At 42.0% G+C, this 18,461-nt stretch overlaps 1 protein-coding gene across 1 annotated transcript in view; it reads left to right on the plus strand.

Moving 5' to 3' along the window:
• Window positions 1-17,655, plus strand: part of LOC134874777 (growth factor receptor-bound protein 10-like) — a 43,104-nt gene extending 25,449 nt beyond the window's left edge. Inside the window, exons 6-17 of the mRNA XM_063898945.1 lie at window positions 186-342; window positions 3,398-3,513; window positions 4,797-4,871; window positions 5,312-5,449; window positions 6,050-6,160; window positions 7,078-7,176; window positions 7,331-7,408; window positions 9,136-9,252; window positions 10,026-10,092; window positions 10,197-10,284; window positions 10,583-10,676; window positions 12,059-17,655. Of these exons, the coding sequence (XP_063755015.1) occupies window positions 186-342; window positions 3,398-3,513; window positions 4,797-4,871; window positions 5,312-5,449; window positions 6,050-6,160; window positions 7,078-7,176; window positions 7,331-7,408; window positions 9,136-9,252; window positions 10,026-10,092; window positions 10,197-10,284; window positions 10,583-10,676; window positions 12,059-12,205 (1,287 nt within the window). The 3' untranslated portion in view covers window positions 12,206-17,655. The remainder of the gene's footprint in view (window positions 1-185; window positions 343-3,397; window positions 3,514-4,796; window positions 4,872-5,311; window positions 5,450-6,049; window positions 6,161-7,077; window positions 7,177-7,330; window positions 7,409-9,135; window positions 9,253-10,025; window positions 10,093-10,196; window positions 10,285-10,582; window positions 10,677-12,058) is intronic.
• The last annotated feature ends 806 nt before the right edge of the window (window positions 17,656-18,461 follow it).

Consider the following 18,461-nt stretch of genomic DNA (forward strand, 5'->3'; position numbering starts at 1 on the left):
CACCTGGTTATGGAGGTAAATGCCGTCGTTGATGTGTTACTTTTCCCCCTTTTCTCGGTGGATTCCAATTTTCCAAATGTGGCTGGGGATGCGTCACAATTTTTGTACAGTTTGAGACTTTCTTACATGACCTAAACGGCTTGTTATCCACACATCCTCACCGGTACCCGACATGTGTTTTGCAGATAGTGAAGGTGTGGAGCGAGGATGGGGCCGGCAAAGTGGTGGAGATCCCGGCAGACATGACGGCCAGAGATGTGTGCCAGCTCCTGGTCTACAAGAGCCACTGTGTGGATGACAACGCCTGGACACTAGTGGAGCACCACCCTATCCTGGGCCTTGGTAAGGGTGTGTGTGTGTGTGTGTGTGTGTGTGTGTGGTGGATATGCAAGCTCCAAAATATGGATTTGGCACACTCTTCCCTCTTTATTCATGCTCTTTTTGAATAGAGACATACTTTTGATACCCCTTCGTGCATTTGATTTTCTGCAATGATGTAGCACAACCCTAACCCTAACTTACCACCACTAATATGAGCCTAAGTCTCTCTACTCAAATGTAGCATTCATTTATTTGTCTCTTCTTCTGTGCAAGCCCCCAGGCATAGATTTGGCACACTCTTCTGTCTTTATTCATGCTCTCTTTGAACATAGATTTAACTTTTGATATCACTTTGATACCACATTGATTACATGCCATAATGTAGCACTTTAAGTCCGACTAACCACCACTAATATGGCCCTATATCCCTCTCACATTACCAGTTATATTTTCCAAAAGCAGATTTCCTTCTTGTCGTTCAGTTTTATGGCTATTTGTGCAAAGCTGTGAAAGATACCTGGAAAATACATTAAAATAAGCCTTAAGAAAGTGCATAAAAGCCAGTCTGCAATTAAAAAAAAGGCTAACATCCCTTGTTTGTAGTGGGATTTTAAGAGTATAGGTCTTTCCCGCAGGTGTGTTTCAGTCTTGTATGTCTGTGTCGACCCCTTTTGTGCGTCTTTGCATGGCTGGGGATACGCTCTTGTGTGTACCTTCAGTGTGTACAGTATGTTCACTTGAGCATGGCACAAGTGCTTGTATGCCTTCAATACGGCTCAGGGAGGGAGGTGTGGTGGTCGTAGGATTAAGCATTTTCCATGTTCTGCTCACATGCCTGTTCCCTCCCAATAATTCGCTCAGGAGGGGAAAAAAAGGAGGAGGGAGTAAAAAAAAACCCCCACCAGATTCATGCTTCGCTTCTTCACTTTTCCATGTGTCCGTTTGAAGATTTATTTATTAATATTTACTTTCTCCGGGTCCCTCTTTGTCCTCGGTGAGACTTTCCTACTACCCGAGTCGTTTTTTTAGAGTCAAAGGATCGCTTTGTGCTTTGCTGCTTGATCTGTGTTTCTGGAAAAAAGGAAAAAGCACTGGAGAGATGGAATGTGAGGTGAGGAGAGGGAGGAAGGGAAAGAGCGAGAGATGAAGGGAGAAAGAAAGGAGAGAAACAGAAAGAGGGAGGGTGAGAGGGAGGGGGAAGGGAGAGGCCTGAACTAAAGCGTCATACCAGAGCTGAGAGGAACCAATCGCGCCTCTCTGTCGGACGAGCCCCTAGCCCGGCCAGCCAATAAATCTTTCCTTAACTCTCCACAGGAAATTCCCCTGCTTGCAGATGGCGCTCGCACACACACACACACACACACACACACACACACACACACACACACACACACACACACACACACACACACACTTCTAACTGCAACAAAAGCGACTACAGTTGCAGTGCATTGTGTTAGTTAACCTTAAGGAAGCATTAGTGCTAACTCCAGGTTGCTATCATTTTGTGTGTGTGTGTGTGTGTGTGTGTGTGTGTGTGTGTGTGTGTGTGTGTGTGTGTGTGTGTGTGTGTGTGTGTGTGTGTGTGTGTGTGTGTGTGTGTGTGTGTGTGTGTGTGTGTGTGTGTGTGTGTGTGTGTGTGTGTGTGTGTCCATGCAGAACTAGAACATCCTGTCACTATCTATTTCTAAGCGGCCTCACTCTGAGATCATATGCCCTCAACTTCAAGAAAGAGGACAACACACAGACACAGACACAGACACACACACACACACACACACACACACACACACACACACACACACACACACACACACACACACACACACACACACACACACACACACACACACACACACACACACACACACACACACACACAGAGAAAGTAATTGTGCCTGTGTGGTGCACAGTGAGCAGGTTAGGCTCTTAATGTGTAGCTGTGTGTTTGTCTGTGGCTTGTACTTGTGCATATAGCTTCACTGCTCTCAGCAATCAGCCGAAATACATGACATCATCTTCCTGCAATGCCCCCCCCCCCCCTTTCCATCTAATGCCGCCTCTCCACCTTCACCTCCTCCCTTCCCCGCCTCACAGCGCTTCTTCTTTTCACCGCCCCTCCTCGTTTAACCTCTTGCAGCCTTCGCTCGTCTCTTGGTAACGGGAGTTTTTTTTTTCCTGCTGTGTCATTGTCAACAATAACAGAATAACATGTGATCTGTTTCTGCTTGATTTAAAATATCGTGTGCAGTAGAGAGAGGCTTTTACTCTAATTCACATCAAGGAGATTTATGGAGTTTAGAGAAAGTGGTATACCCCGTTTTCTTGATTTCTTTATACCAATTTACACTGAACAATACCCCTATTCCTGTTAACCCTAAACCTAACCCTGGATAATAACTGGTTTGTAATTGTTCTAGCCAATAAGGAGTTGTTATGTGTGTTGCTGCTAGAGGTCTCGGCTCAAAGCAGTAACAGTAAACAAAGTCCTCTGGTGACAAAGACATGCTTTCCATATTAAAAAAGAGAGGACAGAGGAAATGCACGTGTCATTGTCAACAATACCAGAATAATGTGATCTTTTTATGCTTAATTTTAAATATCATGTTCAGTATTTAAGGCTTTAACCAATAATTCACATCAAGGAGATTTATGGGGCTTAGAAAAGTGTCAACCTCTTGGTTAAAAACAATCTTTCTTTCCATGTTATACCAATTTACACTGAACAATACCCAGATTGTTGTTTTTAAAAGTACTAGATAATAACTGGTTTGTAATTGTTCTAGCCAATAAGGAGTTGTTGTGTGTCTTGCTGCTAGAGGACACAGCTCAAAGCAGTTATAGTAAACAAAGTCCTTTGGTGACAAGGACACACTTTCAATATTAAAAGGAGAGGAAGTGCATCCAAAAGAGCTGCTTGTTATGCTGCAGATCAGCCCTAAAAAGACAAGAACAACGTAGAGTAAAACTTATATTAGTGTCAGATAAGCCCCAAAGGAGTGTGCACTGTTTTTGAAATCTGTGTTTGTTCATCCCAGCCTTTTTAATGACTAACAGTGTCTGTGTCTCCATGCAGAGAGATGTCTGGAGGACCACGAGCTGGTGGTTCAGGTTCAAGCCTCCATGAGCAGTGACAGTAAATTCCTCTTCAGGAAGAACTATGCCAAATATGAATTCTTCAGAAACCCCCTGGTGAGTCTCTCGCATCCCTTTAAACTGCCTCAAAACACACACACCCACTGGGGTTCAGCCGGTTTTCCAGCCATGATACTTTTGGGGATTAAAAATGATGCTGACATGCAAAAATCTTTAAATTGCATTGCTTCTCAGCCAAAGTAATTTGGAGTATTTCTCTGTAGCAACGAAAACATTGAGATAAAAAGGATGTTACATGCCGTGCTTTACTTTACGCTAACAGGCTGATGTTTAGGAGTTTTAATGTTGACCATCTTAGTTTAACATGCTAACACTTGCTAATTAGCTAACCCTAAGTACAGCTAAGGATAATGGCAATGTCATTAAGTAATTGCCTTCAAACCATTAACATTTGACACAACAACAGTACAGGCATCATAAAACAATCATGTGACCTGTGAGCAAAGGTACCACTCGTAATTAGTGAGTTGAAAGTGGCGTCAAACCCTTTCCCCCGGCTGTGACAAGCATGCTAGCTCCCCCAAATCTATTTCTCCTACACTATCAGCCATTGTGGGATTTAAAGAACTGCTTTAAAACATACATTCCAGCTGACCATGGCTCTGTATGTTTTCTCTTTATGTTCAGAGATTTTTTTCTCCTGATTTTAAAGCTGAAACTCATTTTACTTTGCGCTCATTTCCGAGTTTGCTTGAGAGGGCGAGCTGTTCATCACTTTAAGGACACAGACCTTCCTCTGACAGCGGGCCAGTCAGCGTTAGCTCGGTTTGCGTGGCATCTTTTGACGATATGGACTCAGCATGGGGCTCCGCTGTAGCGTGCGGCCCGGGGTGTACGGTGACAGTATGTCCGCGGTGATTAAGGTGTGTGTCAGAGCCAGCAGGTGACTTCAGCTCCGTGGTAATGAGCACAGTAAAACACCAGAGTGCTGGCCGCGGCCTGTCAATCACGCTAAGAGTAGCACTGCTGGCTAAAGGGGATTACATCAGCGGGTGAGATCATACTGCATCTACTCCCGGGCTGGAGTGCCCTCTATCGCCCCCACCACTTTGTCTCTTAGCCCTTGTGCTCATCACACACACACACACACACACACACACACACACACACACACACACACACACACACACACACACACACACACACACACACACACACACACACACACAGAAAGTGAGACGTATTCTGCATAGAGAAACATTACCCCACTCTGAGCTTGCATATGCACTAAGTGGTTTCTAGTGCCTCTCTCTCTCTCTCTCTCTCTCTCTCTCTCCCTTTCATTCACTGTCAGTGTCTCTGTGTGCTTTTCCATCCAGAACTTTTTTCCAGAGCAGATGGTGGCCTGGTGTCAGGAGTCCGACGGCTCAATCCCTCAGTCACAACTCTTACAGGTGAGGCCATGACTCAGTGAAGGGACACACTCGTAAATCTTGAACAGCAGACGTGCGATGACTTGATTCATCACCTTAATTTAAACTAATGCAATCCTGCTTTTGAATTATGATCCTAAACTTAATTCAACTCTTAGGTAGACATTATGAAAATGCTGTCGCTGTTTATCTTTGTGAGGACATCTGGCAGTCCAAAAATATGCCTGCACACACAGTGCCTGAAATCCGTTAATTACATTCATCCAGTGTTGTTTTTTTAAGAATATATACAAAAACCTGCCTCATTTTCCACCGCAGCCTTTTAACATAAACATTACTCTTTATAAAATCCTCCTTGCACAACTAGTTTCCAGGCTGAAACACAAACATCTGTGATGTGTACATTCAGTTCTTATGCAGCACGGTTGCTCATAGATGTTGTGGTGTGTTTTTTTTTGCAGAACTTTCTAAACTCCAGCAGCTGTCCAGAGATCCAGGGCTATCTGTATGTGAAGGAGCCCGGACGCAGGTCCTGGAAGAAACTCTACATGTTCCTGCGACGCTCCGGGCTTTACTACTCCACTAAAGGAACGTCCAAGGTGAGGATTTACAGCTCATTCTGAAAATGGAATGAAAAGATTGCGGGTTTAACTTTTCAGTTCATACTTCTTATGATGTGTCATTAACTTATTGGTTTTTACTAGAAACTCACTCTGAGGCAAAAACGTCTTCCAAGCTTATGGTGCTTTCAAGTACTTCTGGGGTCTTCATATTTCCAGGGTTGAGAAGCCGTTCTTCTATTTTTGGTCTCTTTATGAGCTAGTTAATCGTAATGTGGAAACAACATGGACACAACTTGTAGCTCCATCTTGAGGGGATCGTTCACACAAACTTTTCCAGTCTGCAACACATTTTTCTGATCATCCCGACCCGAAAAGAAAAGAGCGAGTGTTACATAGTGATGTCACTGTGTTACAGAAGTAAACAAAGGAGTACAATAGAGGCTTTTCAGGCAAGGAGAAGTGTGTTTTGGAGAGAAACTTGGATTTTAGCCTTTGAAGACCATTGACATGCACCAAAACCTATATAACTACACTACAGGAGAGGGAAAATCCAAACTCATAACAGGGCTTTCTTTATCATTGTCTATAAGTATTTTCTTTGCGTGGTTGCTGACATCTTTTTCCCTTCCTCCCCAGGAGCCCCGACACCTGCAGCTGCTCTCAGATCTGGACGACAGTAACATCTTCACCATAATCTCAGGCAAAAAACTGCACAACTCTCCCACAGACTTCCAGTTCTGCATCAAGGTAACACACAAGAAAACACTGCAGCCTGAACCCTTCAATTAATCCACTAACTGGAGAGCGGCTCTCATGACGAATAAAATTAATCGCTGACAGTTTTGCTTTTTCAAACACAAATTCATTCTTAATGTTTATTTATTTGAGATTTAAAGAGACACTGAACCATACAACCTTCCTTCCAGAGGCTTCTTAACAGATGCACCTGCTTCTGTGTGTGTGTGTGTGTGTGTGTGTGTGTGTGTCTGAGGACATGTGGGTTAAAACTGCCCAGCAGGGGGTTCAAACACACACGCACTGGGTGTCCCACTCCAGGAGTAATCTGTGGTGGGTCACCTGCTGATCTGGGATAAGCCCACTGGGATAAGCCAGGATGGTACAGGGAATCTGGCCTGCCTAACCCATTCACCTCTCTCACACACACACACACACACACACACACACACACACACACACACACACACACACACACACACACACACACACACACACACACACACACACACACACACACACACACACACACGCCACACAGCAGGGGTGGCAGTGCAGGATCGGGTAAGGGATTTTACTTGCCAGCCGGGGGGTTGCTGGATGTTGCTATGGTGACATGAATTAATTTATCCGTAGGGGTTGCATCTAAGGAGCAGTGTGTCTGAAGTCCTTGTTACTGAGGGAGGTCTGTGCTGTGGTGCTAGTATGGACCTTGCACATAGGGATTTGAGCCTTTATAGACCATTTACATGTACCTATATAACACACTACAGGAAAGGGAAAACCCCCAAAGAGCATAAACGGTTTATAGAAATGTGTTTTAAGAAGTGATTAAAAAGAGATTACTGATTCCGGTACTGGTACAGGCCTTTCGTGTTCCTGATGATCATTAATTTAGTGTCCCGCTGTGTCTTCTGTTCGGTCTGCAGCCCAGCAGAGTGACGAGTGACTGTAAGGAGCTGAAGATGCTGTGTGCCGAGGACGAGCAGAGCAGGACCTGCTGGATGACGGCCTTCAGACTGCTCAAAGTACTTGCTTTTCTTTTTCATATTTCTCAGTGTAGTCCACAGATTTGTGCTCATACAAACCTGACAGTAACTCAAAATGTAGGTTCCCTTTTCTTGATGTTCTTATTAATTGATGGTCAGCTCTTGTAAACAAATGTTCTCTGATTCCTCGCAGTATGGGTTAGTCCTTTATCAGAGCTACAACGTCCCCCATCAGAGGAAGTCCAGTCTTTCGCCTTTTACAGCACCTGTGGTGAGTATCTGAATCACCTCCATATAACCCAAGAGACATTCAGCGATCCACAAACGATTACATAGGTGCAAACGTGCTACATCGGCCCAAAACATTTCCATTAGGAGACGCGCTGCAGTTTTGAAAACGATGCAAATATAGAATCACAAAAGTGCCAAAACACGTGCAAATGACCAACTTCATAACACATGTGCAGGGTTTACTATATATGTTCTAAATGCTGTTCTTTTGTTGTCAAGAGAGTGAAGATCTTTTTAATTTGTATGTGTTTTGGCCCATTTGTGTTTTATATTTGCATCATTTGAGAAAGCGCAGCGTGTTTCTCCTAATGGAAGTGTTTGGGCCGTGGTTCCAATTTTGGCCGGCCACCGTACTAATGAATGGTCATAAATCAGAATTTCTTTGTCCAACAGCTTTGAAATGAACAGTGTTCAAACTAAGAGGATTGGTCCATTGACTCACTTACTAGCTACCTATTTTCTGGATTTTCTTAAGAGGAAAAGAGATCTAGAGATGTAATATTTTTTGGCGGATTTCTAAGAATTCTGATTCTGACATTTCCCATATAATTGTAAGTTGAGAATAAAATAATGTATATTTCCTCTTATCTGGCCCTTCTGTCACTCAACATCTCGAAATACAGTAGAACAACCGAGTGTGTGCATGAACCGCTATCGGTACCATAATGGTTTTGTAAAATGATTGAACTGATGTTTGATCTGAAAAAATGGCAGCTGCTGTTTGACATTTTGTCGGAGGTGACAATAACGCTCGGTAGTGAAAGGCTTACGGTCCAGATTCAGGTCAAACAAACAACAGTCTATAACTAAAGAACATCCGACACATAACACCTTATCCCAGATTTATTTTAAAGGGTGAGCGCTTACATACATGCACACGTATGGTGTTAAAATATCACACGCACAGCAAACTGCACACAGGACTAAGCAGCCGGCGGGGTTTCACCTTTCCTGAGATGACATTACAAGAAAACATTCACAAAGTTATGCTTTTACAGAATGATCATCGTTGCAGCTTTTTAAAATGACTTATAAAGTACAAAGATGGTGGTTTGTGATGTTGATTTATAGAAATATATGTCTAAACTCATCCCAAGTCTCTTTACATTTCATTTCCTGAAGCCTTGTGGGGAAGCTGATTCTGTGTTTTGCAAACACTTGTAAACGATTTACAATTTTTCTATAAAAAACAGTGTTTTCCTCAAGACGTTTTGACTTGTAGAGTCTTTTAAATGTCTGAAGTCCATAAACTAATCATAACTCGTAAAATGTGTCCTATAGTTTAAGTTGCAGAATCAAGAATAAGTGTGTCTTGGAACTTCTTGGACATCATCATATGTTTTATGTCATGCTCGTTATGTTAACAGTTCCTCTGAGTGAAAGACACTTATTTAATTGACCTTATTTTCGGTTATTATTTAGAAAAACACCAGAATAATCTCGCAGCAGCACCAGAGAGAGGCTGGTGCGTTTCCTCAGAGGGGCGTTAGAGGGTTGACTGAAGTGGTTCTGTGTGCAGACAGGATTTGTCATGCCCCAGTGACTGTGTCTGGCTTGTTTGACCTCTGACCCTTGTCTCTCCCCCACCCATCACCACCACCCTTCCACCGTGGTCCGTGTGTACTCCCCCTCCTCCTCCTCTTCCTCCTCCTCCTCCGCCTCCTCCTCCTCCACCCTTCCTCCCACCCTGCCACGTCTCCTCTACAGCGGAGTGTATCTGAGAATTCGCTGGTGGCCATGGACTTCTCCGGGCGGACCGGGCGCGTCATCGACAACCCCGTCGAGGCCCAGAGCGCCGCCGTGGAGGAGGGACAGACCTGGAGGGTAAGAAAATAAGAGATCTGAAGCCACAGATTTAATCTCCAGTTGTTTGACGTGATAAACACACAGGGGTTGATTCCTACAGGGTTTATAAAAGCCATTTTATCATCAGTTTTCCCTTGGTTTGGCTTTTATTTGACCCTCTCCTTATCATCGGTGTTGGTCGACTAAAGTGGAAGTAGGAGCTACTATCTAAAAGAAATGTGTCAATGTTCCTGTGTTGCAAAATCGTATCAAACGATATAGTCACATGCTAGCTAAATGATACTAAATTGAGTTTATTTAAAAGACATTTCCCAATGTGCATATGTTTTTAAAAGTCCTTTCCTTTATGGCCCAAAATTGTTGTTGTGATATCGTTAACACCCAAATATTCCCAAAAAGTGATTAAACTACTTGAATCACCTTCCCATGATAGTTGATGTAAGGCTACTACAAACAAAGTTAAACTACGTATTTAATTACCTGCATTTCACTATTCCCCTTTAGTACCTATCAGACTCCATCAGAGCGAAAGCCTTTTTCCATTTTGACCTAATTAAATTCGTCCCGGCATCCCTTTTCTCGGTAAAATCCAGTGTGCAGCGGCTCCTCTTATCTGTCGCTGCGATCACAGCTCTGACGAGGCTTACCGAGAGCAGCTGCTCACTGACAGTGTTTGCTGGCTGTGCAAAAACTAAATCCTGCATATTGAAATCTTTAACTTTTAGTTCAGGGAAAGATGAGTGAATTTATGTTGCTATCTTTTAATAATGGCTGCCCTGTCTTCCACATAGAAACGGAGCCAGCGTATGAATGTCCTGGGCAGCCCGAGCCCCCTGCACCCCTCCTCTCTGAGCACAGGTACTCCCACTTCAGACCCCCAACACATCAGTCTGAGTGTTTTTTGAGGTGTCTCTTGCAGATGTTTTTAGAGTATGAGTGAGTCACAGATGTGTGTCTTTCAGTGATCCACAGGACACAGGTTTGGTTCCACGGTCGCATCATGAGGGAGGAAGCCCACAAAATGATCATTCAACAGGGCCAAGTAGACGGGTAAGAGCAGCTGTGAAGAAGTTAGCTGGTTTAGCAAATTTATTTTTTATATGATGTTATGTGAAGGTCAATGTTAAGCATGTGAGATGAAGTAAAAAGCTTCGGGGAAACGAGACATCAACGCTGCCATTAGATCTCGTATTTTGGCACGAGGCCTTTGCCTGGTGGATTAAGATAAGGTTCTCAACAAGTCAGGCTGCAGCATATCGTATGAAGCCATGCAGAGTTACAGTGGGGATGCAGACTGTACTTTTCATGAATAGGTTTAATCATTCCTCTCCTCTGTTCTGTGTGTCAGGTTATTCCTGTTGCGGGACAGTCAGAGTAATGTCAAGGCATTCGTGCTCACCTTGTGCCACCACCAGAAGATCAAGCACTTCCAGATCCTACCGGTCAGTCACATCACACAACACGGTCACATTACTCTGCAGGAAGTCCGCCATGCTCTCTGAAATAAGGCCCAGGGAGGCGGCAACGAAATGAATGTCCCTGTTCCTCCTTTCTTTTATTTAAAGGCGGCCCTTTATGCTTGTTGAAGGTTTTCCCTTTCCTAATAAGTCCTCTCTGATGCTATTCATCAGTTTAAATTGAGATAGAAATGGATCTTTAATCATATATAATAAAACGGTTAAAAGGACAAATGTGCTTTTAGTTATTTTGGGGTGGACTGTGCCTTTTTAATGTAATCATATTCCAAAAACTTACAAGACTCATCTGGCTTGCTTTACTCACTCAATGCTCTACCAACCAATTCCCAAAGCGTACCATGTCAGATTTTTAAGAAAGTTCTTCCCTCCCCCCGGGCGGCCATCTGTTTGAATTTACTGTGTTACAGCACAGAAATGAAATGGAAATGCCTTAAAGGGCCAGTTCACCTAAATAACAACAAGAGACTTTTTCACTCGAGGTGAGGAATCTACCTGCCGATAACTGTGTTAGATAAAAAGAAACACAGGATCATCAAAGAAGGGTGCATCCTCTGACGACCAGGAATGTCTGTTCACAATTTAAAGACAATCCATCCAATAGTTGTTGAGATTTTTCCCTCGCAGACGAATACTCAGTGACCATACTTGGTATAACCTGTGCAAAGCTTACAGCACTTTGGCATTAATACTGCATTACTTGCACTACTGAATATATTGAAATATACATATTTTATACTTGTTTATTGTTATATATTGCAGCAGAATCTCCTCTATGTTTATCTTACTCTATAATGTATTAACTGTTTTCCTCCTATGTGATCATTTTCTCTGTGATCTTTTACATTATTTTATTCTTTAATGTAGAAACTGTTACAAAATCCAATTCCTTCCAGGGAATTAAGTGAACATCTTATTTTATGATCTTATAAATTGTTTAATTTAAATGTAATTCTTATTTATTTTATTTGAATTGATTTATTTTAATTTAATTTAAAACAATTTAACTTTAAACAATTTGTTTCCCTTTTTCTTTCAGGGAATTATTTGAACATTTAGTAATTATTGTATTTAATTTCAATTTAGTTGATTTATTTTTATTAAATGGAATTATATTTTATTCTGATTCATCTATATATTTGTTTTATTCTATAATGTAGCAGCCGTTACAAAATCCAATTCCCTCCAGGGATAAAATATCCCCAGGAAATAATCTGATAAGGATTTTAAAGATAAAACAAAAGCATTTTTCCAACTAATGTTCATTCAGTAGCTCAGAGGGGATAAAGTGTCTTATTGTCGCGTGATGTTAAACCATCTCCTCTCGTCCCTCCGGCTCCGGCGCTCAGTGTGAGGAAGACGGTCAGGTGTTCTTCAGCCTGGACGACGGCGCCACAAAATTCACCGACCTGATCCACCTGGTGGAGTTTTACCAGCTGAACAGAGGAGTGCTGCCCTGCAAGCTGAAACACCCGTGCACCGCTGTGGCCTTGTGACACTCCACAACCCCGACACCTCCACCACCTTTTTTTGCACACCTCTGTCTCACCCTGAGATCCCACCGCCCCCGTCTGCCCCTTCCTCACCGATGCAGGTGAGGGGATAGAGAAGTCAAGTTTGAGGATGTGAACTCACCGGGCATTGGAGGGTTTTTTTTTCCATTTCCCTCCCAATGCGGCAACGCTTTTCTCCAGCCTTACCGCTGTTTGGATCGTCAAGCGCTGCAGATGGAGGACCCAGCAGTTGGCCAATGTTGTCATGGAGACCCGACTGTTTTGTCACTGCCGTTGGAGAGAGACCATGTGATGTGAAAACACGAGTCGGAGAAAGTCTGTTCAGCGGGTCCCTTAGGATGGATCCCTCCCTCATCCTCCAGGCCTGATAAGCTTTGGTGCCTGACCCACCCTCCCTCCTTCAAGGGGGGGGGCACCCTCTGACTTCCTCATCAATCATCAGGGATGGACGGGGAGCCTCTCTGGATCCTATCAAACCCCAATCCAGGAGTTTCCTCAACCTTTGCAGTCCAGTCTGGATAAGCTGACACCCTTCTCCCCTTCTAAAGCAGACTCGATGCAGCCTCTCTGCTGTCCCACAATCCCCTGGTGCAACCCCCCCCCCCCCATATTCCACGAGCAGAGCAGTGGCGAGGGTTTGCTGAAAGGACAGAGGAATGTTTATCAGGAAAGGCTGCGACAAGCCTCTCCTGTAGAGTTGATTACTTGATGTCATTTTAATGCTGTTTTTATTACTGTTGATTCAATGCAGAACTAGTTTTGCACTCCCGGGCGGACAGACGACAGCTGTCCTCTCTAGCTAAATGAGGCTGTCTGCTCTCTGTTCGTCCTCCTCCAAACCCCCCCCCCCACACCTTATGAAAAGCATGCTATGAATTTCCAGCAATTCTGATTGGATTACAGTGAGCAAAGAGAGTTAGGGCTGATTATGCCGTGCCTTTCAGAAAAAAAGGTTTGGGGACAGTTTTGGACCTCCGTGTGGCAACAAAAACGAATGTGCGTCTCAGGACCATGAGGAAGAGGGGGGAAGACTGTTGAATAGACTCCTGAAAAGTGTGTCCACCCCCAAGCTTCTACCATTTTTATTAGCTTTTTGAATCGAAAGGGTTAAATCTGTTGGTGAGTTTTGTCCTTGAATGTCATTTTTTCTTTTTCCTAAGTCTATTCTGAGCTCACTGCTTGCACATTTTTAATTATTGATTTGATATTGATGGTTGGAGCTGTCATGTTCGGATTCTGACCACTGTTCCCTCACTCCAGAAAAAGACAAATCAACAAAAGCACTCCCACAACGTTTATCCTTTTTCGTTTTTTCGTTTCGTTTAATATGGTAATTGATCAAATGACTTGAAATGTGAACTCAGTAGATTGTGCGTCAACACACAGTGGAATGAGATTCACTCGCCTTAAGTGAAAAATTGTGAGCCTTGTGTATGAAATCGAAGCTATATATTATAATGCACATACAGTAACATATTTCAGACTTCAAGAGGATGGAGTGGTATCAGGATTATGTCAAATGGCCCAGAGTTAGATGGAAAGATCGATACCACTCATGTCTGTACGCTGAATTTAAAGCTATAGCAGCCAGCGGCTAGTTAGCTTAGCACAAAGAATAGAAACAACACCCAGGCTCTGTCTAAACGCAAATCCAGCACTTTATAACTACTCAAAAAGCAACATATCTCCGTCTGTCTGTGGGTATGTTTATCCACATATCTTGAGAACGCCTCATCCTCTCTACTCCACATTTAGCTTCTGTATTGCTAGCGAACCAGAGTGCAGTGCGGAGTGTGTGGTGCAATTTGGCCAAAAACTATCACTCAAAAACGTTTTGGACGCTATCTTTTTAACTTTACATCTCATTAACAAAATGAGTCCTTGGTTTTGTGGATCCACACCAATCTATCCCTAAACGAGAGATCCATCCACTTTTTAAACCATTGCCAACATATTTGAAACATGGCTGGACCAAGCAAAAATAAGTTGCTTTTTTAAAATGTTTTAAAGTTCAATACTGTTTAGCTATATCTTCCCCTCGAAGTAGGGCATTGGGAAGGGTTTATATTACAAAAATTGACATATCTCCTGAATAATTGGTGCTATTACGAGGACATTTTGGTGGCCATTTGTAGAAATGATATCTGAGTGTCCATGACGACTGTGACTACATAGCAGCATCATTTATCTATAAAGGAAGGAACCTCTGTGTGTGTATGCATGCATGTCCCTTGCAAATATAAAGAATCATTCATCCAATTGACTTCACACTTGGGGGGGGGGGGGGGGGTTTCTGAGGAACCCAAGAGAGCCAGAGTCTGAAGTTGATTGGATGAGTGGTTCCTGAGAAAGATGCAATCAAGGTCCACTAGTCTTTGTGCTTTAACCCGGGGTCATGTGCTGGACTATTTCTCCACAGTGATTTCCTTAGCTAAGAAAACAGGCTGTTGGCAGTCAGTAGCTTCAGATCTACAGTGCGGACCACAACGCCTTTATTGTGATATCTTTGACATTTCTTTTTTTAGATATGTATGACCTGGGGTCCAGTCCCTAATTGTGTGAAATAAACTGAACTACAGACATGACATTGGTATCAATCTACTCACCTAAATCATCGCCTAACAGCCAATAAGTACTGAGTACTACCCTAAGTGACAAGCTATTCCTAAAAATCCACTTGAACAAGATTGAGAATGTTCTGGTTGAGTACTGTACTTACTTTGTGTAAAAACAATGTAACATCATGTTCACATATTTCCAGCATCTTCCACGGGAACGTGATAGCGTCAGAGGTGAACATCAGGTAGAGGTGTCAGTCCCTCACAAACAAACAAAAGGATGTTTTTTTATTCATTGCATAGCCATTTTAAAACAAATGTACACAAGGATAAATTAAGCAGTCTTTCCACCAGCAGTAGCCTCAGTAAACCAGAATGCCTTGCAGCCAGCGTATATCGAGTGACGGCAAGGTCCTATACATATCATTACTTCATAATTCAACAGAAAAATAATGGCAACTATTTGGATGATCAATAACCTTTTTAAAGCAAATCCCCTCGGAAGAAATACAGTAGACTGAATATCTTGAGACTCTTGGACAGAAAAGCTATTTGAAGACATCACGTTGTTGTCCAGCAAAATATTATAGACTTTATTTAAAAAATGTCATCCATTCGTCATACAATATTACAAATCTATCATCAAAAGCAATAATTGCATCCTTACATAATTTAGCTAGTGTAGCTAACGGCCAATATTCATGGGAAACAGCTTGTTTTACTATATTTTGGTTGGTTGTGGCAAAGCATTCTGGGAAGATTAAGTAAAAAGGATACAAGGTGGGCCAACAATTCAAAGTTGTTAATCAGAACACTAGACTTATAGTTAATGACTAAACAAATCAAACTTAAAACTGTTGTGTGTAGAATTGGAAAAATCCAACGTTGGCACCCCCTAGTGGTCACCTGTGAAAACAACAAGTATTTACACATGCTTTATTCTCATACAAATCCAAATGTAGTGGCTTCATGATGTAATCTGAGTGGATTTTCTGTATTTAAATATGTCCCTCACTGCCTGGTTGGCATCCAAAAGACAAGAGACAACCCCATATCAATAGGAACAAAAAAACAGGAGGCAAGAGAGGACATTTTTGAAGTTCTGCCCTCTCCTCATACTGCAATACTGCAGGCATGTGACATAACACCTACTTAGCCTCACCTGCACCTCCTCTTCATCCTGTGCCAGACTCTCAGTTCACAGGGTTAGCACATGGCCGTCAGACTCCCCGAAGGGCCTACTTAACCCTTTTGATTGACTCACTGCCAGCACCAGTCGACCAATCACGTGACTTGAATGACTCACTAGCTCTGCGCTCTACCAATCAGGCCTTTTTTCTAGTCAGCCAGGGCAGACTCTCTCCAGGGATTGGATAATGCTTGAACCCCCCGCCCCCCCTTTCCCACCTGTGTCCAGCCTGTTAAGCTATGGTGAATATGTGTGAGTGTGTGTGTGTGTGGGTAGACTGATATATTCACTATTCAGGATTCTTCTGGTGATCATTACTTGCCTTTTTAGAGAGGAAGGTTGGTTGTCGGTTTGGGTAACGTAAGCTAAACTGAGGAATTAGAGGAGGCAGGAGCATTCCCAGTTTCTAAGTTTTAGGTTCATTTCCTGTCTGTCAGAGAGGGACAAAACCACCGTCCTCCCCTCGGTTTTTTTTAATCACTGTGCTACAATCCTATACACAAGCCCAAGTACAGTATATGAATATACCAGTATACAGTATCATTTGTTTTTTTCTAAGTATGTGAAGCTATGGAAGACGTAGATCTAACACTGTACCTAGGTCACAGATCACTATGTATGGGGCGTTATGCTTTTGCTCATAACTCCGTGTAAACTGAAGAATGATTTATTTAGTCCTTATTTTCCATTATCTGTGTGTATATTGACATTACTGTGTATTTTCTTTGGTTTGACACAAAATGACCTTTTATATATATATCTATATATATTACGTATATATATATATAGATATAAATAAATCAAAAATATATATATTAAAAAAAAGAATATACCACAATATATACAGTATTAAATTAAGCTTTTTTTTCCAAGAGATCAAACTGGATTTTTGGCACGTGTCAAATTTCTGAACATCAGTGGTGTATAAGCTGACAATTTCTGATGCCATTTTCTTTCAAAACTACATTTTCCCGTTTGTCTTGTCTATCCACTCATTTACTTTAGGAAAACACTCCTGTAAATGTTTGGATTTTACACACACACACACACTGGTGTTTTTGTCACCGGACAGCACACACACTTAACGCCTAACCCTTCGGGATATCTTAGCAGCTTGTATACACCTTTCAACACAAGTAGTGCAATTATACGCTGTAGCTCAAGAGTTGTGCATTTTACTATGTCCATTTACTCCGATTTTTAAAGGTGCATAACAGAAAGTCTCTTTTCCTAACTAAGCCTATCCTCGCAGCAGGTGCCTCTTGTTTGTGATCAGCATCGAGTCCTTAGATGCCATCCGTCCACTCACTGCGTTCATTTACAGTAAGCTGCAACTGTGAAGCCTACTGGAACAAAATCCTATAACCAGGTCACACACATCCACGACGGTGACTCACTGAGCAGGTGAAACTGACTTCATGTTAGTTGTGTTTTCTTAAATTTTTTCTTAGGTTGAAGTCATCATAAGCTGAAGTCAAATAGACATTTCAGGGAAAGAAAACAAAAAGAGCGAATGAACCGCGACCATTTCTCCAGATAACCCCACTGTGCTTTGCTTCATTCTGTCTGTGTGGCTCCTGGATCTACATTGTATCCTGTTCAGGTATTTTTGTACAAATAAGGGACTGATATATTCTCTGTTATTGGAAATTAGAATAAAAGACAACATTGCTATAAACCAACAATGTGTGGCCTGGTGATGTGTGTGTTTTCTTCCTGTCCCACAAAATGAGTTCAAGCATCTTCCTGAGAGCTTTAGAGAACAGGAAGCTCTCCTCCTTTATTTAAAAGTGTACATTTTGCTATCAATGCAACATGGTATTACTAGCTTAGATTCTTAGGAAGAACATTTGATTGGGATGTTAATGTTTTTGTCTTTTGGCAAGCCGACAGAAGCAATAGCTCATCTTTTCAGACCGGCTCTTAACGTGTGATTAATGACATGTAATTTTGGCAAATGTGGTTTTATTATTGGATTTTAATTCAGACTTTTTATTTCATCTTATTTTAACTTACCTCTAAAGCGTCTGCGAACTGAATAAAGCACTCGATAAATAAAATGCATTATTATTATTAAAACAGGAAAAGTCAAAATGTTCTGAAAAATATGAGAAAGTGTTTTAAAAAGTAAAGTACGTCAAAAAATATATGTATGTATATTAAGAAAATATAATAAAATAAGTAATCATATATACTGTTAAAATAAATCCTAGAATAGAACTTCAAAAAAAGAAACCATAGTTTAAAAAATATGAAATGTCTCCAATAAGTAATATCATGAAAAGAGTCATAGCTAATTACATTGGACAAGTAGTGCTCTACTTTTTGTGGGGTGTTCATGTTTTTTGTCCCTATTTTTTAGAGGATATTGTTTATTAAAATGCTTTTCAGTTAAAAGGCTCATTATTTTTAAAGTGCTTACTACCAGACAGAAACACAGGGAGACTCCCAGCACCTCAGAGCCTCCTTCGGTCGTGCAACATAGAGTGGT

The sequence above is a fragment of the Eleginops maclovinus genome, chromosome 13, assembly GCF_036324505.1.
Source record: "Eleginops maclovinus isolate JMC-PN-2008 ecotype Puerto Natales chromosome 13, JC_Emac_rtc_rv5, whole genome shotgun sequence".
In the NCBI taxonomy this organism is placed as follows: domain Eukaryota; kingdom Metazoa; phylum Chordata; class Actinopteri; order Perciformes; family Eleginopidae; genus Eleginops; species Eleginops maclovinus.